This window comes from Ursus arctos, unplaced genomic scaffold (assembly GCF_023065955.2).
Source record: "Ursus arctos isolate Adak ecotype North America unplaced genomic scaffold, UrsArc2.0 scaffold_11, whole genome shotgun sequence".
Taxonomy (NCBI): domain Eukaryota; kingdom Metazoa; phylum Chordata; class Mammalia; order Carnivora; family Ursidae; genus Ursus; species Ursus arctos.
The window spans coordinates 35,677,071-35,701,018 of NW_026622775.1; the positions used below are offsets into that span (position 1 = coordinate 35,677,071).

Consider the following 23,948-nt stretch of genomic DNA (forward strand, 5'->3'; position numbering starts at 1 on the left):
GAAAGGATTTTTTTGCCCCCAAATTCTAGCAATGGTAGGGACGTGTTTACCTAAATTGGCACAGTATTTGGAATCCATGACCACAAGTAAAAGGACATAGCTGGAACCAGGGGTGAGACCCCTCACTGGGAATGACAGAAATATAAATGGGTGACAGTGGGATTCTCTCAGAACTTCGAACCCTAGCCTTGTACTGGTACAACTCAGGGATTTATTTTGGTTTTTGCTATGGTTTAACCAACCAAAAAACTTTTCATAAGCTTTTCAAACAAGCAATTAGAGTTGGAACTGAAATGACACCAGATGAGAAAAATCCAGTTACATTTTCCTTAGAAGTGGTGAGTTCAGTGTACCCTGGGAAGTTAAAACTGGTAACACCATCAGCTACCAAGAACTGTGAGCAGAATCTAAAAGAAGTATAGTTTTTGTTTGAGCAATCAAGAATTCTCTTTTATTGAACCAAGGCAGCAGATAGAGAAGGAGGCTCTCAGAAGGGAAAAAAAGGAAAAAGGAAAAAAAAAAAAAGATCTTTCAACCCGAGGGGTCTAGAGCTACATTATTATTTCCCAATGAAGTAAGCATTAGTTTTCCGAAAAAAAATTTGATTCCTAAGGAAGCAAATGTGTCACTTGTGTTGTAGAAAATATATGAAGATGGGGGACCACTATGTGAAGGATGAAATTTGAAAATCAGGCTCAAACTCCGCATTCTTTTTTATTTAAAAATTTGGCTACAACGAAGTATTGATTTTGTCTTCTTCAGCATGTTTCGCCTTTGGAATTATTTTATTATCAGTTGCAGAAGCCACTAATTCTCTAAGCTCTTTCTTAAAATTTATTAGAAGTATACTTTGATCATCTATTATGATTTAAATGAGATTAGCAGAAAAGATGCATCTCTTTCTTAAGGTTGATGGAATCTATAAAGAATATATTTTAAAGTGTCACTCTCATTTTTCTTATCAAACTTGTTTTCTGTGACTAGAAATGGAAGTAAAACACAAAGGTTTTTTAAGGATCTCTGCCTTAGAAAAAAGTCACAAGCGGACTCACAACCTATAAACGCACAATTTATAAACTGTCCTACAGAGAAATGGCTATCCCAGTTCTCCCCCCTGGACCTCCCACTGCTGCTATCCAGGGGCTGTCACGGAGAAGCCTGAAGCTTGTAGAGTTTGGGCAGGCTAAATGAAGCTGTACTAACAAACTGCTCTGCAAATCTCCGTGGTTCACCACAATAAAGGATGATTCTGTGTTCACACCAAGTCTGCAGCAGGTCCGAATGGCATTCCAGGACCAATGTTCCACACGTAGAGATTGACTGTGTCCATCTCGTTGCCCTGTAATTTTTAATAATGCTTCCACTATGATCACTGCAGCAGGGAGAGAATCAGCTGGAGGATCTCAGGCAGGCTCTCCTATGCTTACACCCCAAAGTAACTTTTGACCATTAGCCAGGACTAGTCACAGAGCCCTGCCTAGCTGCCAGGAGATGAAAAATGCAGTCTTCCGTGTGCCCAGGAGTGAAGGACCAGATACTGGTAAGCACTTGTCATTTCTACCCCCTTGAGCAATGGTTACTGAACCCTCTGAAAATTATATGCAGTAATTGTAGATTTTTCTGAAGACAGGAGAGAGATCTTAGCTTTTGTTGGATTCTTTAAGGAGATAGTGATCTGTCATCTAAAAGTTCTAATAAGCTTTTTAAAAAATGTACAGATTTATGTTGAAGAAAGGAAAGCTTTGAAATTCTGGAATAGCTTAGAGAAGTCAAATTTAGGGCAAGTTCTCAGACTTTAGAAGACCGGTCCGTGTGTTGGCCTTATTATCCACAATTATTTTGCCCCACGCTGCTCGAATGATTTCAACTATATACTGTATTACAAATGTACTAAATTCTGGCAATAGGTAATCCTTCAACATTTAAAAAATCCTAATTGCTCTGAATAGGTTAAAGCACTTTCAGTCCCTCATAATATGGTGTGAATCAGTTTAATCAGATGGATTTCTTCCTAACAGTGTTCATAATCTTTCTCAAGGATCACTGTCCTTTGCTGCCTGTTGTCCAGTCTCTGCAAACATTTGTCTTATACGTTTTGGTTTTTTTAGTTGTTTAACGCAGGACGGTAAATCTTTTCCCTGTTACACCATCTTGGCCAGAAACAGAGTCCCACTTATTTCTTTTCACCATGAATATTTTTATCCAGAATTTAATTAAGTTGTAATATTTTTAAATGTTTGACATGGCTTCTACTAAATATAAAGCAATATTGAAAAAAAAAGTGCAACTCTTGGAAAGAATTCCTGAACGAGAATTCTAGAAAACTAGATTATAGGTCCATTTTGTCTTTCAGATTTTTGCATGACTGCATGTCTGTGGACCTAAGGACATTTGAAAATTTAAAAAAAATGTAGACCAAGTTATTTCTTTAATTTCATGATTCCATAAAACTCAAAAAAGTTCAAGAAGATGTTAACTCATTTTCAGAAGACAGAGGCTGTAGGAGTGGTACCAGATAGAGGAAGGCAGAGACAGACATAAACAGAAATGCACGAAGAAAGGGTAGTAATGAATAGAGAACCAGGCATCTTCTTGAATTGGAGGCCCCAGAACAGTGGGGAAAAGGTAGGGGTTGAGGAAATGCTGAGGGGAAGTATGACACAGGGTTGAAAACAGGAGGACGATTGAAAGTCTGCAGATGAAACAGTGCACTAGGCTTCGCAACTTCAACAATGCCAACTAGGGACTGGTCAAACCGGGTATGACAGCAGATAGCTAGAAACTCCTTTATTATAAGTTCGAGCAGAAAGATAAAATATTTATACCTGGCATTTTTACAGCTGTTTGATATATTAAAACAGTAATAATAATAATAACCATAATAAAATCCCTTTTGTGGAAACCCACAAAAACAAATATTTATGGGGAAAAATAACAAATAAAATGCTCATGAAAATCTAGATTGAACTCTTAAGGACTACGAAATACCATATTTATTTAGAAGATGCTCCTACTGAGGAACTGTTGTCGGTTCCAGAGGAATCTTATTAATGATCTGTTTCAAACCTCAGATAGAGAGACTTGAACTGAAATCTTTGCCCAAAGTCACAAAGCTAATTAGGGCTCAATATGGTATTAGAACCCAGGTCACTGGACTCTTGCATAATACCCTCCCTCAATTACCCAGAATGCCAGTAGGGTGAGCTTTGATTCAGTCAGATCTTTCAACAGAATGTTCTTTTTATCTGCCATGTTTTTGAACACATTATTAGAGACAGAAGTTTGCTCTGTGACAATAAGGCACTATAAAACCTGCTTGCTGACTTTTTGGCTAATTCCAGAACTTTCTCCTCATTATTAGGGTTATTTAACCGAAGTAGCTGATGAAAGTATAATAGAACATGAGGCTCACTCATGAATGTGGCTTTTTCGCTTTCATTAAAAGGGCTGAGTTCATGAATAAAAAATACAAGCAAAGAACAGGGTAGGAAAACGTGGCTCGACATTGAACCAATGCCTCGACATTAAACCCACATAAACCAAGGGCTGAGAGATGAATTCATGGTCTTGATTGTTTTCTTTTAAGAATATTAAATGATTCGTAAAATGAGAGTGGTATTTCTGGTACTCAAGGAAACCTTTGCATGTCATTTTGTAGAGAAGAGTTTCTTTACTGACTAGCCGGTGTGTTCATCTATTTCTGTACTCAGGATTTGCATCCTATTTTTCTGATACAATTTACATTTGGCTACAATAAGAATGTGCATTAAAACCATGTTACTGATATTATCAATGAAGTGGTTAACCACATTGGCATTGAAATGGCTGTAATTACATTTCTAAGTTAACAGCTCTCTTACGTTGCATAAGAAAAGCTTTTGCTTCTCTGTCACTGTTCCACATCTGGGTCTATAATCTCCACAAAGCAAGATGAATTAGCTTTTCATTCAAAAAAACTAAATTTCATGATTGGAGACATAATAGTTCTAGCAGGAAAAATAAACTATCTTCTGGAGAAATCAGCAGAAATTCATAGGCCCTTAATCCTTCCAGAGCCAACCAATTTCTGTTGCTTCAGGCTTGAATAATTTTATTGAACTGCAATAAATTTGAATTCCTTCTAAATTCCTAAATTTGGGCGGAGAATCTACAGTTATTTTACTATTGGAAAGGAAAGGAGGAATATGAAATCATTCCAACCGTATCTGAGAGTATTAGAATGGTATGAAGGTTCCTATATTTGCTGTGTTCCCTCTGGAAGGTACAAAGAGGAGGGATGATTGCTGGTGAATCACTGTTCTATTTTATCTAGAGACCTGAGTGCTCTCACTGCTCTATTCCCTTAGGGGGTCATGTTCCTCTGCTTAAAAGAATATTGCCTGCTCTGTGAGCTAATGATTTGTTTGGAGGATGTAAGTCTCAGAGGTGGAGATAACTGCACAGCTTTTATAATGTATCTTTCAAATCTTTGATCTGCTTTTTTCTGAATACATGGGACCCCTCAACGGCAAGATTAAAGATGTCTCTTCAGAGAAGAAAGGCAAAATTTGAAAACCTAAAAGCTGCTCAGATTTCCAAATAATATTTCTGTATTTCTTCATTTTGTCAACATCACACTTGGTGTTGTCCTGCATTCGTGTGATAACTGCATGGTAATCAAAACACAGTATTAGATCATAGTTGTTTTGTTGTTGTTGTTTTTCCAAGGAGGCATGGAACTATGAACCCTGTTTTAAAAAGTGGTAGTGCAAACTTGTTCATGGCTAGGACATACGTACTCATTTTGAATTCTATTTAATTTGACAAATATTTATTTGGTACCTGGCAGATGTTAAGCATTGTGCCTTCTTTTTGTAGGAAACACCAAAAGTCAGAATCTGTTTTCAAGACACTCATACCCTCACTGGGCATATAAGGCAATTACAGAAATGGCCATGATAGGATGTAGAACATGACAAGGGAAAAGCGCTTGGAGAGAAATGAATGACATTCAATGTGGGAACAGAGAGAAGAGACAACAGTCAAGTAAGGGACAGATCAGGGAGGATTTCAACATTTGAGAAGGACCTTACAAGACCAGTGAGATTTCCCTGGGTGGGGCTGGAGTTGGAAGTAAGGTGATATTAATGTATGTTGTGTGTATCTGGGGTGTGAGAGGTTGGCCAGGGTAAGGGAGGCGGTCAAAAATGTTAAGAAGCCCGTACATAGGGCGCCTGGGTGGCTCAGTTGGTTAAGCGACTGCCTTTGGCTCAGGTCATGATCCTGGAGTCTCAGGATCAGTCCTGCATCAGATTCCCTGCTGAGCGGGGAGTGTGCTTCTTCCTCTGACCCTCCCCCCCTCACGCTTTCTCTTTCTCTAAAAAAAAAAAGAAAAGAAAAGAAAAAAAAAGAAGCTTGTAGGCCGTAGGGATCCAACGAAGGTTTTGAAGAGGAGAAAAAAATAGAATAATAAGAGTTATAGTTTAAGAAACAACATTTGAAGCATTTAAAAAGCACATTTTAGTGTATTTTGAACTAAAATATGTCTATGTAAACAAGCGAGTATGTTTGATAACGTCCTACAGGTTTTATTTCCAAATAGAACAACTACCACAAAAAATGTTAAACATGTTGGTAGTAGAATTAACGTCTCATTTATATTTGAATCTGAAAGATTATTCTTCACTTTTGTAACGACGTACCTCATCCATGCATAGGTTTCTAATCTTGGTCAAATGAATCGGGAACGGGGTGTACTTTTACAGTGTTTCAGAGAATTTAATCTTCACCATATGAATAGCTGAGTTTTTACTCTCTGAATAATATTTTGAAATTCATTGTTTTGCTTTGCTCCTAAGCCCTTTGGAACACAAAACAACTTTACCAAAAATGAGGATAAAATGTAAAAAGAATAGAAAAATAAATAGCTTTACAGAGTGAAGACAAACAAAAGAGATTTTTGAAAAGCGCCAAACAGGATTGCAGCAAATAGACACATGGCTCTGAGCAGCGAAGCTAGTTTTGAGAAGTATTTTTTTTTTCATGATGATTAGGGTGATGGTTAGAGCTTATCCAAGTAAATCTGAAAAAGTGACTAGCCCAACTTATTCTCTACCAAACCTTTTATCAGGAGAAGTCATCTAATAGATGGATCGTATTTCCTCTGCCTTATCTCCTGGGCAGACAAAATGAGGGAGTAAAGGGAAGATAACTCAAAACTACAGAACCAGTTCTCAAATATATGACAATACAACATCCTCAAGTGAGCAAAATAGTATCTAAAAGTGGCTAGTTAACAGTTAACTGTAAATATTTGTCGGGCACTTGAGCACATTGACATTCAATAAGCCATCTGTTTTTTAAGACTTTATCTCATACATATATTCGGAATGAGACCTTATTTCGTAACTAGAGGACAGAGAGTGGTAAGTGGTATTCTACTAATGTAAAAGAAGCAATAAAATTCCTTTGTGCCCAATTTACTGTTATTTACTATTTATGCTATGGAGAAAATAAAAACCAAAGAGTTTATTGTTTCATCTAAATGACCTAAAGGGAAAAAAAAGCGTTCTAAGCAGGAGAGGCTTCTTTACGTAACAGAATTTTGCCTATGATTCCATGTGAGCTATCCCCAAACATCCCTAAACTATTTTGTTTTAAAAAGTTTGATTAATTTATCAACAATTATATAACCCAAAGGTCTGTCATAGGCAGTACTGTAAAAAATTTTTAAAATCCTATTCTGAAGTTCTTAACTGAGGACTGGAGCCTAGTGAAGTTGACACATAAAAGTGACCCTCACATCACCTCTAGCTATTTTTTTTTTTTAAGATTTTATTTATTTATTCGACAGAGAGAGAGACAGCCAGCGAGAGAGGGAACACAAGCAGGGGGAGTGGGAGAGGAAGAAGCAGGCTCACAGCAGAAGAGCCTGATGTGGGGCTCGATCCCATACCGCCGGGATCACGCCCTGAGCCGAAGGCAGACGCCTAACCGCTGTGCCACCCAGGCGCCCCTAGCTATTTGTTTTTAATTGACTATTTTGACTAATTATCACAAGAAAAAGTATATAAGAAAGGAAGGAGAGTTAAGAGAAATTAATAGTATATTTTTCTAAATTAATATTCCAACTTGAATTGATCAAATTTAGGAAAATTTACTACCATTGGCAAAGTAAGAGTATAATACTAATTGCATTTAATACCGATTAGCATCTGTGAACTAGCATCTGTGACTTGTTCTTGTCAATAAGGTACAACACTGAACATTTTTTAAAAAACCCACAAACTTATCTCACATTCCTTACAGCTGATCAGTGTTGTTGACTATTTAAGACAACTGAAAAAAAACAACATGAGGACGGTGATTTGTCAAGTTTAACTAATCATTACCACATTTTATGCTTTCCTTATCATCAAAGGTACAATACAGCAGGAAGGCACATCCAATATTTATGTGGTAAAGAATAAATAAAATTAAAATTACCGGTAAAATCAGAATCACCAATGGAGAGAATGACACAAAAACTAAAGTGTTTTCAAAAACCAAGGTCTTACCAGTAGGCGAATCACTTAAAATGCTGCCTCTGTTCTCCTTCCATGACAGCAGGTGGTCAAGGCTGGTGAGATCTTCAGACTCGATGTAATTGTTAACGGTCAGCATTATCTGATGAGCTTTTGCTATTCCATAATGAACTTTAGTTTCATCCATTTGACGCAAATTTGTCAGCTCTGCTGTTGTGTCAAAAGCTTGCTGAAAGTATTGTGAAGCTTTACTGTAGTAGCCCTAAAAATGTAAGAGAAATAACTTTTGTTCTTAATTTTGGGTTCTATCCTTCCACAAATCTGCTCACCTTGGTGTGTACTACACTTATCTTTTGATAGTTACAGCATTCATCTTCTAGAAGAAAGAGATGGCAAGCAGGGTCTCTGTTAGAATAAGTTTCTTTTAAAAAGTTGTGATTACTAACCATACAGTATCTTGAAGCTAGGATACTAAAAAAGCTTTATGTACCAAGTTGAACTACATGAAACTTAAGGTTTTTTTGGATTAAAAATGGTCAAATGTTAGCATTTTCAGATGGTTCAACCTGATACGTGGTAGCAAAAAGAAGTCTGGGAAAGAGTGATCTAATTCAAATTGATTTGGATGTAATTTTCCTACTTGAAGCATTGGATTTACCTAATAAAGCATTTTTAACCAGCTGTTGGTTTTAGTCACAGCAAGAGATCATTTTCAGCCAATCTGTTTAATCAGTGGCCACTGAAAATAGATGTATTTATCTGATTTGGTTATCGCTCTTGTTTGTCCCATGTGCTTACGTCATTCTTGACTAAGAACACCGGAGGTATTCAAGATTTCTGAAAAATAATGGTCCTGATGGCGCTAGCACAACTCATTTAAACGTTCATCTCTTCTCTAAGAGAAGAGAAGACTCTAAGGTCTCTGCAACATTTCACTGCAAAAATTCAAGGCGGTTTTTTGTTTTTTTGTGGGCTTTTTTGGTCGTACTCTCCTATCGTCCTACAAGCTATTGTTCACAGTAGCTTTCAAAGTGTCAGGGCCAGTGCTAAGTACCTCATATGTTATGTCACTAACTTTCATAAGTCATCCTGTGAGGAAATACTATTCTTATTCTACAAATAATGAAACTGAGCCTCAGAAAAGAGACTATCTTCTGACACCCTCCAAATGTCCTAAAAATCCTCGTGAAAAAGTTCTCCTCAAAGGAGGATATCATTTTTAGGATTGAGCCTATACTTTTAAGACTCTAGGGAACAAAGTTTCCTTTCCTCACTGACTTGTAAGTCTCCTTTCCTCTCCCCTTCCCCTCCCTCCTCTCTTCTCCTCTCCTCTCCTTCTCTCTCTTGCTCATACACAGGAAAACATGCATGCACACGCCTTTTAGAAGAAACTCTTACAAGAGAGAATATTTTATTATAAGTTTGCAAATTATTTTCTCACAGCATTTTATGAAGGAACTGGTAATACAAACACCATTGAAACAGCCTTATACCGTACACCAGTACACGCAAAATGCATACTCAGCTCCATGCATCTCTGTATAGTCATGGTGTTCAGACAGCAAACTGATTGGTTACAAAAGTTGTTAGAAGATGAGGAGGGGAGAAATAGGGCTTGTGTGACAGTTATGTTACATACATAAGCAGTATAATACTATGTTATAGACCCACAAGGACGTTTAGGGAACTCTACTCAAATGGTTCATTCCAATTAAACTTACTAATTTAAAAACAGTCCCTCTATATAATTTTCGTTTGTTGAGGTGAACGATTCTTTCTTTTATTTCAAAGTGTAAAACATAGAACTTATATGAGAATACAGTTATTTAATTAGAAAAAATAAAATGGTATCAAAGACATTTGTATGACAAGTAAATTATATGATTGAGAAACAATATAAATATTGAAGATGAAAATAAAACTAGTTAATATTTTGGATTGTTCTGCTAAACATCAAAGATATAGGACAAAATAAATGAACATATGTGACTAGACCACACATTTCCATTTTTAAAAACAGAGAAGTATAAATATCTAATTATTGTTCTAATTATACTTTTGAGCATTAGGCTATTTATTGTTTTAGACGAACGTCTTAATTAGGAAATTAGGGATCATAAATAAATGGACATATATTTAAATTTCCAGAATTACTGTATATATTATTATGTTAGAATGAACTTATTCATCAGGTAACTACTATGTACCAAGCTCCATACCAGGCAGTGGGGATTCAGCAGTTAACAGAATTTACTATACCTAAAATTTATAGATTTTTTTAACAAGTGTTTTCCCCCCTAAAATAGGAGCATTATAATTATTCATAATTACTTAATTATAATTATAATTACAATTACACATAATTATTCTTCCTGCAAATTGAGCTTAGTATTCAATCATTAGACACAGACACAACTGCCATAAAACTGGTATCAAGCTAAATTTCTCTAGTTTAAAACACTATTAAGGAAATACATTAATTCTTCTCAGACGCAAGCATTTTTATACATACCATTTTGGAATGAGATTTCATTAATGTGTATTGCATTTCTAGATTCTCAATTCTTAAAGAATTTAATATCTAAATTTAATCTCTTCTCCAAAGGGTCTGTCCAATGTTCTACAGTTCAATTCTGTTATCAGTTAATCCCTATCCTATTATAAAATTCAAAAGAGTAGTAATTAATCTTGGCAATCTTAAATACGAATTTGAGAATATATAAGTGAATTAATCACTTCATGAATGCATCTTATTGGAAAAGAGAACTTTGTTTAGTGTTATAAATATCACTGGTAAGTATTTAGGAGACAATTTCAGGTCAGGATCTTGATGACATCATAGACCTTAAAACAAAGCTTGCATTATTACACTCTAATATAGAATTTTCATGCATTTTCCTGATTCTTACCAGATCCTTCTCAGTGTGTCTAAAATGTCACTCTATCCAATGAGCAAGCTCAAAAATAAATGAACATATTCCTATTACTAAGGAAATACCATTTTTTACACATTTTCTTTACTATTTTAGTCTCGAACTATCATTGTTTTATTTTTTTAATTTTTAATTTTTTTAAAGATTTTATTTATTTATTTGAGAGAGAGAGAGACAATTGAGAATAAGCAGGGGAAAGGGTCAAAGAGAGAGGGAGAAGCAGACTCCCCACTTAGCAGGGAGCCCGACCTGGGGCTCAATTCCAGGACCCAAGATCATGACCTGAGCCTAAGGCAGATGCTTAACCGACTGAGCCACCCAGGGGCCCACTATCATTGTTTTAACTATGTGATTATTATCTGATCTTATTAGGGAATGAGAAATCTCATAAAAGGTCTATATCTAGTTATTTTCCCTAAAGCATTCTTACTTGTCTATATTAAATATATATTTTCATCAAAAGATCACATCAGGAGGGTGGGATGGGTGGCCCATCTTCTATGATTAATCTTAAAAAGTAAACTAATTAGAATAAATGATCTTTTAAAGATGTCCTAACTTTAATTATAACAACACTGTAGTAACTAGAGAAAATAGTTAATTCTAATATTAATTGTGGTCTTATAATAATATTTCTTAGAAATGATTGTAAAAAATACAAATAGAATACATTGAATGAATAGTATGAAGCCAGAAAAGAGATGATGAGGGCAGTTTGTAGAGGCTTAAAAAGGTAGACTGACGAGTACCAGGATTATTAGATTTGCTTTTAAAGATTCAGTACAAGTTTTCAGAATCATTGTACAAAAGTGAAATAGAAGTTTGGAATTTCTAAAGTGAGAGAATCCTACTCTCCAGAGGTAGAAAACTGGTTACAAATTTACTGACTGATTCAATGAATTCACATATTTTTGCTCACCAACTCTGTGCCACCTTCTTGTCTAGGATCACTAACAAAATAATAAACAAGGCAGATATGGTCCCTATTCTCATTAAGTTTCTATTCTAGCCAAACTAAAGAATAAGAAAACATCATAAACAAGAAAACTAGGAGATGAGTGCTATGTGGAATATTAAAGTAATGTTAAAGAGTGACCTGGGGGCTACTTTTTTCTTTTTCATATAATTTTTATTTTGGCATGCAGCTTTCAGGACTTCAATGAAAAGAAATGGGGAATATGGAGATTTCAGATATTTTGATTAAGTGGAAGACAAAATTTTTTTCAACAAAACAGATACTTTTATTGACTGAATGTTTTGGCTTCTCTCTCACATGCCTGGAAAGCCCCATAGAATATAGTGGATTAGATTTCATCATTGTGGATTAAGAAAATGTGTTTGTCTGGAATCCATCAAAATTCTAGAGGAGAACATAGGCAGCAACCTCTACGACATCGGCCAAAGCAAACTTTTTCATGATACATCCCCAAAGGCAAGAGAAACAAAAGATAAAATGAATTTATGGGACTTCATCAAGATTAAAAGTTTCTGCACAGCCAAGGAAACAGTCAGAAAAACTAAGAGGCAGCCCACGGAATGGGAGAAGATATTTGCAAATGACACTACAGATAAAGGACTGGTATCCAAGATCTACAAAGAACTTCTCAAACTCAATACACGAGAAACAAATAAACAAATCAAAAAATGGGCAGAAGATATGAACACTTTTCCAATGGAGACATACAAATGGCTAACAGACACATGAGAAAAAGTTCAAAATCATTAGCCATCAAGGAAATTCAAATCAAAACCACACTGAGATACCACCTTACGCCAGTTAGAATGGCAAAAATAGACAAGGCAAGAAACAACAATTGTTGGAGAGGATGTGGAGAAAGGGGATCCCTCCTACATTGTTGGTGGGAATGCAAGTTGGTACAGCCACTCTGGAAAACAGTGTGGAGGTCCCTTAAAAAGTTAAAAATTGAGCTACCCTATGATCCAGCCATTGCACTACTGGGTGTTTACCCCAAAGATACAGACGTAGTAAAAAGAAGGGCCATATGCACCCCAGTGTTCATAGCAGCAATGTCCACAATAGCTAAATCGTGGAAGGAGCCGAGATGCCCTTCAACAGATGACTGGATTAAGAAGTTGTGGTCCATATATACAATGGAATATTACTCAGCTATCAGAAAGAACGAGTTCTCAACATTTGCTGCAACATGGACGGGCCTGGAGGAGATAATGCTAAGTGAAATAAGTCAAGCAGAGAAAGACAACTATCATATGATTTCTCTCATCTATGGAACATAAGAACTAGAATGATCAGTAGGGGAAGAAAGGGATAAAGAAAGGGGAGGTAATCAGAAGGGGAAATGAAACAAGAGAGACTATGGACTATGAGAAAAAAACTGAAGGCCTCAGAGGGGAGGGGGGTGGGGGAATGGGATAGACCGGTGATGGGTAGTAAGGAGGGCACGTATTGCATGGTGCACTGGGTGTTATACACAACTAATGAATCATCGAGCCTTACATCGGGAACTGGGGATGTACTGTATGGTGACTAACATAATATAATAAAAAACCATTAAAAAAAAAAAAAGAAAATGTGTTTGTCTGAGGACTCAAATTACAGAAACGGTAGCTGTGATTCAACAGTTTTCCTTACGAATAATAATAATGCCATCTTAGAGACAAAATACAAGTACCTTTTCAAAGCACCTTCATCTGCTTTTTAAAATCGAGGTATAATTGATATATGACAGTACATTAGTTTTGGGTGTATAACATTATGATTAGATATTTGCATAGATCACTAAATGATCACCACAATAAGTTCAGTTAACACCACCTCATGTAGTTACAAATTTTTTTGTGTGATGAGAACTTTTAAGATCTACTCCTAGCAAATTTCAAATATATAATACAGTATTACTAACTGCACTTGCCATGCTGTATATTCCTCCCCCAAGAGTGACTTATTTTAGAACTGGAAGTTTGTAACTTTGAACTACCTTCACCCATGTGACTACTTTTAGTCAGGTTGCCAAGGGAAGGCCTCTCCGAAGATGTGGCACTTAACTGAGATATGGTGACAATAATTCAGTGCTGTGAAGCTCAGGGTGGACAGCATTCCATACAGGGCATTCCAGCTAAGGCAAATGTCCTAAGGCAGGAACAAGCTCTCAAGTCCATCTGGCTGTGGTGGAGTCGATAAAGAGAGTGGGAAGAAATGAAGTCAGAGATGGGGGAGGGGTGTACATCTCACACAGAATATTCTTCCCAGAAGAATGGGAAGTAATGGAAGTGTTCTAATCAGAGAAATAACATAATTTGATTTACATTTAAAAGGACTACTTGGACCTCTGCGTGGAGACTGGATTATATGGGCGAGAATTAGGGAATGGGCTTGAACTTACTAGAGTAGTGTAGGTGAGAAAACAGAGTATCATAAACTGTTGGGATGATAGTAGCAAATACAGAGAAGTAGGTGCGTCTCAGATATGTTTTGGTGGCATAAAAGTCCGGATTTCCTTTGGACTAGGTATGGAGCAGGAAGGAGAAAAGAATCAAAAGAATCAAAGAATATCCAGATTTTTGGCTTGAGCAGCTGGGCAGATGGAGAATGACATTTATTCAGATAGAGAAGCCTGGGAGGAAGGAATCATGTTAAATTTGAGATGTCTATTAGACATCCAGGTGGAGATGCTAAGTCAGCAGTTAGAGTTTGGAGTCCCAAGGAGAGATCAGAGCTGGAGATAGAAATTTGGGAGTCATCCGCATATGGATGCTGTGGGCCTGGATGAGGTCAGATGGGGGAGCTCATAGATTGAGAAGACAGTTTGCCTAGAAAATACCTGAATCATATTCTACCATAGTTGAACATTAAGTTAACAGACAAATAGAATTTAGGGGGAAATGATGAGTTCAGTTTCTAATAGATTATATTTGAAGCCGTCTAAGTGAAGATGTCAGGCAAGCAGTGGGCTATGGGTCCAACGTTGCAGGGAGAGATCAGAGCTTGAGCATATTAAGAAGCTAAGTGCTTTTGTGTACCCACCATGTGCTAGGGATTTGACTAGGCACCACGTACATATTTATAAATTTCCAGTCCTTATATAGTTTTTCAAGGTATCCTATTATTTACACTTGAAAGATGAAGAAACTGAGGATCAAAGAATTCATGTGCCCCAGGTCATAGTTAATAAGTAGCGAGTGCAGATTCAAGGTCAAGTGGGCAGAAATCAGTGAGGTTCCTCTTTGTCCTGCTAGTTTCCTTCATGGAAAAGCGTAACAGATAGCATGTGATGCAAACAGCCTGTGAGATTGTCCGGGTGTATAACTGGAATAAAGTCATCTAATATCATTAGGAAACATCCATTTGCAGCTGAAATGAGAGACATGAAATAATTCCTTGTCAGTGTTTTCCTAGGAAATGACTTTGTAGTACTAGAAGGAAACTCAGGATGTCATCAAGTGTATCCCCCTGTTTCAAAAACACGAGAAGGAAAAATAACTATAATAACTATATTTGGTTCTAATAAACCCACTTTGTTATATATTTTCAAATCATACTCTTGGTAATGATTTAGCAACTCAGTCAGCCTGAGAAGTAATCAGTAGATTTTTTGACTTGAGGAAGTGTCCACAAAGAATCACAGTAATGCACAAAAATTGAATGCAACATTAACAATTTTAGTAACAAATAAAGTTTTGTTTTGAAGTCTGTGATGTCACAAAATTGTTACAGTATTGTATACTTAAGGGGCACCTGGGTGGCTCAGTTGGTTAAGCATCTGGCTCTCGATTTCGGCTCAGGTCATGATCTCAGGATTGTTAGACTGAGCCCCGCATCAGGCTTTGCAACGGGCATGGAACCTGCTTGAGATTCTCTCTCTCTCTCTCCTTCTGCCCCTTCCCCTGTCATGCTCTCTCTCTCTCTCAAAAAAAAATTATTTAAAAATACTATACTATTTACCAGTGACTATTTATTACATTAAAATATAAAGAATCACTAAGATGTATGAATCAACTTGTATATTTGAAGGAATGTATATTTGAAGATAGCATGAATACCTGGAATCCTCCAAATTTTATAACAGAATTGGGACAAACTGGTAAAAAATTAACCTTTGTTAATTGACATAGCTTTTGGATTGTATTTGTGTCTCTAGCCTTTAAGATATTAGACTCTTCTTCAAGAATTAATAACCAGAGGATACAGACTAAAGAGATACAAACTTTTGGCAAAAAGCTTAAAAAATGCAACTATAAAAATTACCCCTCAGAAGGGTTTATTGTTTTATTTTCCTTATGCTTTCTGTAATTAGGAGAATATAAGCTGATATTTAATGTTTGTGTTATACTAACACACTGAGCTCTGGGTATTGTTTGGTGGGAGGGTAAAGCAATTTGTGTTTCTTGCACTTCTGTTTTGAAGAACAATCCTTTTAAAAAGTAAGACTATGTATAACTAGGAAGGCCAATTGCGCTACTACAGGATAAGCACCCATCAGACTGCCAGCCTCACAAGGGCATGAGCCTTGTCTGTTTTTCAGCATGGTATCCCGAAAGTAGACAAAAGCACAAACAAGATCCAGGAGAGAGGAGTCACCAGAGTAGAGTCGCACCATAGAGAAGGGGCACACGGTGGAGAGAGAGACCTGGGGTGACAAGTGGGGGAGCCACAAAGAAAGAGGGAGAAACAAAGTGGGGGAGACCAGAGGGAGAGGACCACTGAGGGTGAGAGCAGACCAAAAAAACAGGGGCAGGAGAGAAGAGCAAGGGGAGGAGAAAAGTAGGAGGAGAGTGACAAAGGGGAGAGAAAAAGGGGGTTTAATGATAGTGGATATTGGGAGAGAGGAAGCAAATGAGCCAGGGCAAGTGAGAGAGAGGGATGTAAAAAGAAATCAGATACCCTGTTTGAATGCATGTGTCCCATAGCACATGAATTCTAAAGATGGTAGTTGCATTCATTCAGATTAATTTCAAACTCTATTTCCTTAAAAAAAAAAAAGCCTAATTAATTCTGAAATCATCAAAGTCAATTATATGGCAAATAAAAGACTGTAGTGGTTTAGAGGAAGGGTTTGAATACCAATGGCACCTAGAAACGTGGAGGCCTGGGGTGGGTTACTGAAACCCTCTGAGCCTCAGGAAAAGGGGGGTTGTATGAGACCACATAAAGGTGCACAGAATAATAATGGCTTATATAGCTGGCCCTTGCTTCCCCTGCCACGCGCTATCCTAACTGCTTTACCTTCATTAACTCAATACTCACTACAACCTTAGGAGGGGAGAAAACTGAGGCACCTAGAAGGTAAGTAACTTGTCCTAGGCCACAGATCTTAGAAGTAAAGAAGTAGGTTTTCACCAAACACTTGAGTCTCAGAATTAGTGCCTTTAATCACTACATACACAACCTCTCAAAAAAGACTAAGACAAGGTGTAGAAACAGTTTATGAATGACACTGCCCTCAAAAACGATAGATCCTATTCATTATCAAAAACAGCAATTATAACTAGAGGGGAAAAAAGCCTCTTTTATACTGTTTCTTAAAGAAAAATCTGGGTAATGAAATCTAAACTCAGGAGAAAATAAATCAAAAGATCAATGCGTTATGACCAATTCATTTCACTAGTAATGGCCTCTTGAATAAGATACTTTTATTTTAGACTTTCTCTTCTTTCTCTTTTCTTTCACATCACCAGTCTGAAGCTAGAATTCTGTATTTCCTTCAGAATTACTCTTGGGATTGTCCTTTCTTCTCCTGAAGAACCTAGCAGGGATATCACAGCTGAATTAATGAAATGAGAATCTGGAGCAAGGGAGATGAATGTTAGTGTCAGCAGATAAGAGCCAACCATTATAATGATATTCTTTGAGTTGAAATGTTTTAATTGCTCTTCAAATCCAAAACCACTTAGAATCTTCACTGGCTGTGAAGATATGAATCAGTTTTAGCAGATCGTAGTGACTGTGCCCAAGACGGCACTCAGGTCCTGGGAGAAGAGAAAGTAAGTGCCCTGTGTGTTAAGCAAATCCTGCGGTCCTGGGGTCTTTCTGCATAACCTATTATGGGAAGGTGAGAGTCAAATGGGAATAGAATTTTAAAACTCTGAGAATTTCTCCCTACAAGAAAGAAACACATATACTCACTTTTTCATTGTAGATATCCCCAAGCATTGTACTTGCTCTCACAACATCTAGTCTTTGAGAATTGTTTCTTGCAATTTTCACAACTTTTTTCAAGTATTTAATTGCTTCTGTCATCTCTCCTTGGCTGGAATAAATAAAACAGGAAACTATTGGAGTATCATCTCATTTAATGTCACAGTAAAGAGAAGAGATTTTGTGTCTTTGCTTTAGAAAGTGCAAAATGGTTCAGGATAATGAAATGTGAAATGCGAATTTAAAAATAGGTGGCTTGTCTTTGTTGGAGTATACAGCGAGTGAAAACTTAAACCTTTAAACCCTCGTGTGTTGCTGGTGGGATTGTAAAATGGTGCACCTGCTTTGGAAAACAACTTAGCAGATCCTCAAAAATTTTGATATACAGTTACCATATGACCCAGCAGTTCCACTCCTATATATATGCCCAAGAGAAATAAAAATATTATGTCCACACAAAAACTTGTACGCAAATGTTCATGACAGCATTATTTACAGTAGTCAAGAATGGAAACAACCCTAATGTCTATCAATTGAATGAATGAGCAAAATGTGGTCTATCCATACAATGGAATATTATTCTGCCATAAGACAGAATGAAGTTTAGTGATACATGCCACAACATGGATAAACCTTGAAGACACATTAAATGAAAGAAGCCAGGGCGCCTGGGTGGCTCTGTCGTTAAGCATCTGCCTTCGGCTCAGGTCATGATCCCAGGGTCCTGGGATGGAGCCCTGCATCAGGCTTCCTGCTCAGCAGGAAGCCTGCTTCTCCCTCTCCCGCTCCCCCTGCTTGTGTTCCCTCTCTCGCGGTGTCTCTCTCTGTCAAATAAATAAAATCTTCAAACAAACAAAAAAAAAAAATGAAAGAAGCCAGTCACAAAAAACATATATCGTATGACTCCATTTACATAAAATGTCCAGAATAGGCAAATCCAGGGGCGCCTGGGTGGCACAGTCGTTAAGCGTCTGCCTTTGGCTCAGGGCGTGATCCCGGCGTTCCAGGATCGAGCCCCACATCAGGCTCCTCCGCTGGAAGCCTGCTTCTTCCTCTCCCACTCCCCCTGCTTGTGTTCCCTCTCTCGCTGGCTGTCTCTGTCAAATAAATAAATAAAATCTTTAAAAAAAAAAAAAGAATAGGCAAATCCATAGAAATAGAAAGTAGGCTAGTGGTTACCAAAGGCTGGTGAGAAGGGGAATGGAGAGTGGCTGCTAAGAAGTATGGGGTTTCTTTTCGGAGTGACAAAAATGATCCGACTTAAATTGTGGTGATGTTTGCACAACTCTCTGAATATAACTAAAAACTACTGAATTTTAGACTTTAGAAGGGTGAATATATGGTATATGAATTATATCTCAAGGAAGCTGTCATTTTTTAAAAAATAAAACCTCTGAAAAGGTTGAAATTTTCCACCCTACTTTGCAAATGAAGCAAGGCCTTTGTGGGGAGGCAATACCTGCAGGAGATATTAAAACAAATAAGATGAAAATGGGGTATTCAGAATTCCCCCAACCAGGACTCCAAAGAATGAGAGAGAGATACTGCCCCCAGATGAAAGGGCCTGGCTTCTGGAAGGCATGGCACAACCATCTGGCAAACCACTAGAATTTATATGAGGAAGAAATAAGATTTCATTGTGATATACCACCGAGATTTTGGAGATTGTTACAGAAACTCAAATTCCCAAAACTACCTAAAACAAGTTTGGCTATTTTTTTTTTTCTCTCACAAAGAACTGAGGGGCACATCATTTTAAAGATTTCAATGAATTATATTCAGAAGCTTCTACTATTTGAATTCTGCTCTCATTTTACAAATCTGAGTCCCAAATACTCATCAGTTTTTCATGATCTGAATGCCACTTCAAGTATATACAAATTTTAGTTTTATATGAGCAAGAACTATACAGAAAGGAGAGAGAGGAGTGGAAAGACTCTCAAAATCTCTCTAAAGGAGATAATTATTTGAAATTTGAAAGCCAGTTTAAGGAGACAGGATCTTTTAGGAGCCAGTTGTAGTGATGTCCTATGTGAAGAATGCTTGGGGGCCCACTGAGAGGCGCACTCTCATAAGGGCAAACGAGATTAAGAACCAAGATAAAAAATATTTGCGCAACCGAAGAGACAGTAATTTTCGAAAACAGCTATATTCAAGGTATAATATACTGTGACTGATTTTGTAGAGGAGGCTGAAACCAAGCGGGGGAATGTTTGGCTGCTGATTCAGGGACATGCCATAAACAATTAAAATGCTATGGACAAAGCAAGAAGTGATTTCAAAATGGCTCCAAATTAAGTGTGCTGAAAAAATTCAGTATATCTGTTGACTCTCTGGATTTTTAATTTTTTTTCCAATTCCTAACAGAATGGTGAATCTAAGATTATATGAAATTCTGTTGTTAACTCATATCAGAACCACTGAAAATGTGTATTAATGTGACAAAATCCAGAATTTAGAGGTTTTAAAATAACCGAAAAGTTACCATTGTAGTCTTCAATTAGCTATAATAAAGGAAAAACTCTTATTTCTTAATGTCTTTGAATCCCTAGAATCTCCCTTTGTTTTCATACGTCAGCAGTTCCCAGCGAACACCTATGCCATGACTCAATAATTCACAGGATGAAATTCTGAAATGCAGACGTTGTTTTGCAATTGAACTGCTCCTCTCATGGATATTTCTCAGTTTATACTGCAAGGATTTACTCATAGGAGCTCCGGATGGTACAGTAACGAATGTGGCATATACAGAAGCTTTGCTACAAACTTTTCAATTAGTGCAATTACAGTAAAACACACATTTCCCCATGTTTCAACATTCTGAAATCAGAATGACTTACAACAGGTAGGCATCTTATAATCATTGTCAGATGGGGAACAGTCATGTCATAGCTGTTGGTGCAGAAACAGATTAGGTTTATCATCCTGGACACGACCCAACAATTGCAATGCCCTGATATTTCTGTTAACAACTATTTAAAGATAATTTCAGAATGGGACGGGAGGACTGGTTGTTTTCTAAAAACCTCTCTGAAATCTTCTGAAAGTTAAGAAAATGCCAACTTCAAAATGGGCAAATTGAGTAACCATGACTTGGAAAAAATACTGGAGATGATACTGGAGCACTATTTTAAGAAAAGCTATAGTAACAATGTTCTTGATGGCACAAAAAATAATATGTTTGAGAAAAAAATAGTGACAATTCTGATCTAGAAGTGATTCAGAAGAATTGGACTTGGAATGCAAATATGTTTGAGGAGTATAATCAACTTGTTTGTATTTTTTTACGTGAATGCTTAGGAGTGATAAAAATATCTGTGTGTAGATGAGCCTAAAATAGCTCTTTTGTTAAGTATAAAATCAAAATTCTAAGCAATAAGAGTTATTATGTTACAGTTCAGTTAGAGTATTTTCTTTGGTAGTATGTAAGGTGCATCGTCCCATAGAAGCAATCTTAGAGTCAGTGAAATCTAAAATTAAAGTGACTCCTTCAGTATAGTGGGTAGTTCATTGGCTAGTTAATTTTTGATTAATATTTTCTAGGAAGTTTAAAATTCACACTGAATTTATATATTCATGATATGTAATTAGAACATAATGAGAGCAAACAACTCTAAAACTGGTCTAATTCACAGTTCTACTAAATCTCTATATGTATCTATTCATTTTATTTAATTTTATGCAAAAACAAACATACCTAAATTTTTGTGCTTGTGTTTATGTCATATGTGTATAATCATAAAGCAATCACATATTCAACAGCATTCTGTTTAGATAGTGGGCATCAAAATATCAACATTTCTAACCTTAAAAATTCACTTGCAAAATGGCATTCATTTCCCTGGCTGCAGTTAAAACAGCAAAATTTAGTATTCACCTAAAATCTCTGAGCAAATAGAACTCAACACAGAATAATTTTTTTCCTGAATGTCTATAATAGGTGATTGATGAACTATATTATTACCACATGCAATAAACAGTTGAGAAAGCACTTCTTAAAAAAAGTAATATAAAAGGTAATATTTGATTTTCAGTGGCAAGAATTTTTTAACTTTTATTTAAATTTGATTAGTCAACATTGGTTTCAGATGTAGAGCTCAATAATTCATCAGTTGCATATAACACCCAGTGGTCATTACATGACATGCCCTCCTTAATGCCCATCACCCATTACCCTATCCCCCCACCCGCCTCCCCTCCAGCAATCCTCAATTTGTTTTCTATAGCTAAGAGTCTCTCATGGTTTTTCTCCCTCTCTGATGACTTCCATTCTGTTTTCCCTCCCTTCCCCTATGATCCTCTGTGCTGTTTCTTATATTTCATACATGAGTGAAACCATATGATAATTGTCTTTCTCTGACTGACTTACTTCATTCAGCATAATACCCTCCAGTTCCATCCACATTGATGTAAATGGTAAGTATTCATCCTTTCTGATGGCTGAGTAATATCCCATTTTATATATATACTACACCTTCTTTATCCATTCATCTAATGATGGACATCTCAGCTTTTTCCACAGTTTGGCTATTGTGGACATTGCTGCTATAAACATCGGGGTGCAGGTGCCCCTTCAGATCAATACATTTGTATCTTTGGGGTAAATACCTAGTAGTGCAATTGCTGGGTCATAGGGTAGCTCTATTTTTAACTTCTTGAGGAACATCCATACTGTTTTCCAGAGTGGCTGTACCAGCTTGCATTCCCACCAACAGTGTAAGAGGGTTCCCCTTTCTCAGTGGCAAGAGTTTGAGGTTTTTTTTTTCCCATCAGAAATGGTCAGCATATGCAATAAGTAAATTCATGGAAAAATATTTTAATAAGTTTAGAATATTCATAAAATAATCCCACAAATGGGCTAAGTGTGTCAGAATCACTAGCAGGCAAATTAAAAATTATTCGGCTGCTTTACAAAATTAACTAGAGTGACTGGGAAATTATGTGTATAACCGAGGTGAAGAATCATCTAAGATTAGAACTTACATTCGACTTGGAAAAATATGTCAACCTGCCTTGTTATTTCTATTCTTAACTATTCTTGGGTATAATTGTCATACAATATTATATTAGTTTCGGGTTTACAATGTGATGATTCAACCCTTGTCTACACTGAAATGATCACCACAATAAGTCTAGTCACCGCCTGTCTTCATTAAAAAGTTACAAAATATTTTTTGCTTTTAAAAATTTTTATGTATGTATGTATGTATGTATGTATGTATGTCACCATACAGTACATCATTAGTTTTTGATGTAGTGTTCCATGATCACTTGCATGTAACACCCAGCACTCTTTCAAGATCCACTCCCCCTCAGCAACTTTCAAGTACACTCAATACCACGGACTGGAGTTGCTCTGTTGAACACCACATCCCCATGACCCATTCACTTCACAACTGGAAGTCTGTACCTCCCGACACTGTTCATCCCTTATGGTCAACCCCTAAACCCCCTTCTCCCTGGCAACTGCCAATCTGTATACATACATGAGTTTCATTTTGCTTTGTTTTGTTTGTTTGTTCAGTTTGTTTTTCAGATTCCGCATAGAAGTGGCAGCTTAAGTATTTATCTTTCTCTGTTGGACTTATTTCAGTTAGCTTAATACTGTTAAAGTTCACCATGTTTTCCCAAAAGGCAAGGTTTTATTATTTTTTATGGCTGAGTAGAATTCCATTGTATATATATACTGTTTCTTATTCATCCTATTGATGGACACTTAGGTTATTTCCATATCTTGGCTACTGTAAATAATGCTGCAGTAAACACAGGGGTGCACTGTGTCAGTGTTTTCATTTTCTTCAGGTAAGTATCTAGAAGTGGAATTGCTGGATCATATAGTTCTACTTTCAATTTTTTGAGGAACCTCCATACTGTTTTCCACAGTGGCTGTACCAATTTATATTCCCACTAACAGTGCACGAGGGTTCCCCTCTCCATGCCCTTGCCAACATTTGTTTCTTGTCTTTTTGATAATAGCCATTCAAACAGGTGAGAGGTGATACCTCATTAAGGTTTTAATTTGCATTTCTCGGATGATGAGTGATATTGAGCATGGCCTATTGACCATGTAAATGTCTTCTTTGGAAAAATGACTGTTCAGATCCTCTGCCCATTTTTAATTAGATTGTTTGGGTTTTTTTTTTTTTTGCTATTGAGTTATGTGAGTTCTTTATTTATTTTGGCTATTAACTCCTTATCAGATATATGACTTGCAAATATTCTAGTTCAGTAGGCTGCCTTTATGTTTTGTTGATAATTTCTTTTGCTGTACAGAAGAAGCTTTCTAGTTTGATGTAGTCTCACTTATTTATTTTTGCTTTTATGCCTTTGTTTTTGGAATTAGCTCCAAAAAAATGAAAATCACCAAGACATACATCAAAGAGCTTACTGCCTACCTTC

The 23,948-nt window shown here is 36.7% G+C and overlaps 1 protein-coding gene across 2 annotated transcripts in view; it reads right to left on the reverse strand.

Annotated features, from left to right (window-relative positions):
- The window catches only part of TTC29 (tetratricopeptide repeat domain 29), a 388,892-nt gene that overhangs the window by 71,709 nt on the left and 293,235 nt on the right, over positions 1-23,948 (reverse strand). For both annotated transcript variants that reach the window (XM_026499440.4, XM_057310110.1), the window contains 2 exons: positions 17,538-17,661; positions 7,536-7,764 (listed from right to left, as the gene is read on the reverse strand). In XM_026499440.4, the coding sequence (XP_026355225.3) occupies positions 7,536-7,764; positions 17,538-17,661 (353 nt within the window). The remainder of the gene's footprint in view (positions 1-7,535; positions 7,765-17,537; positions 17,662-23,948) is intronic.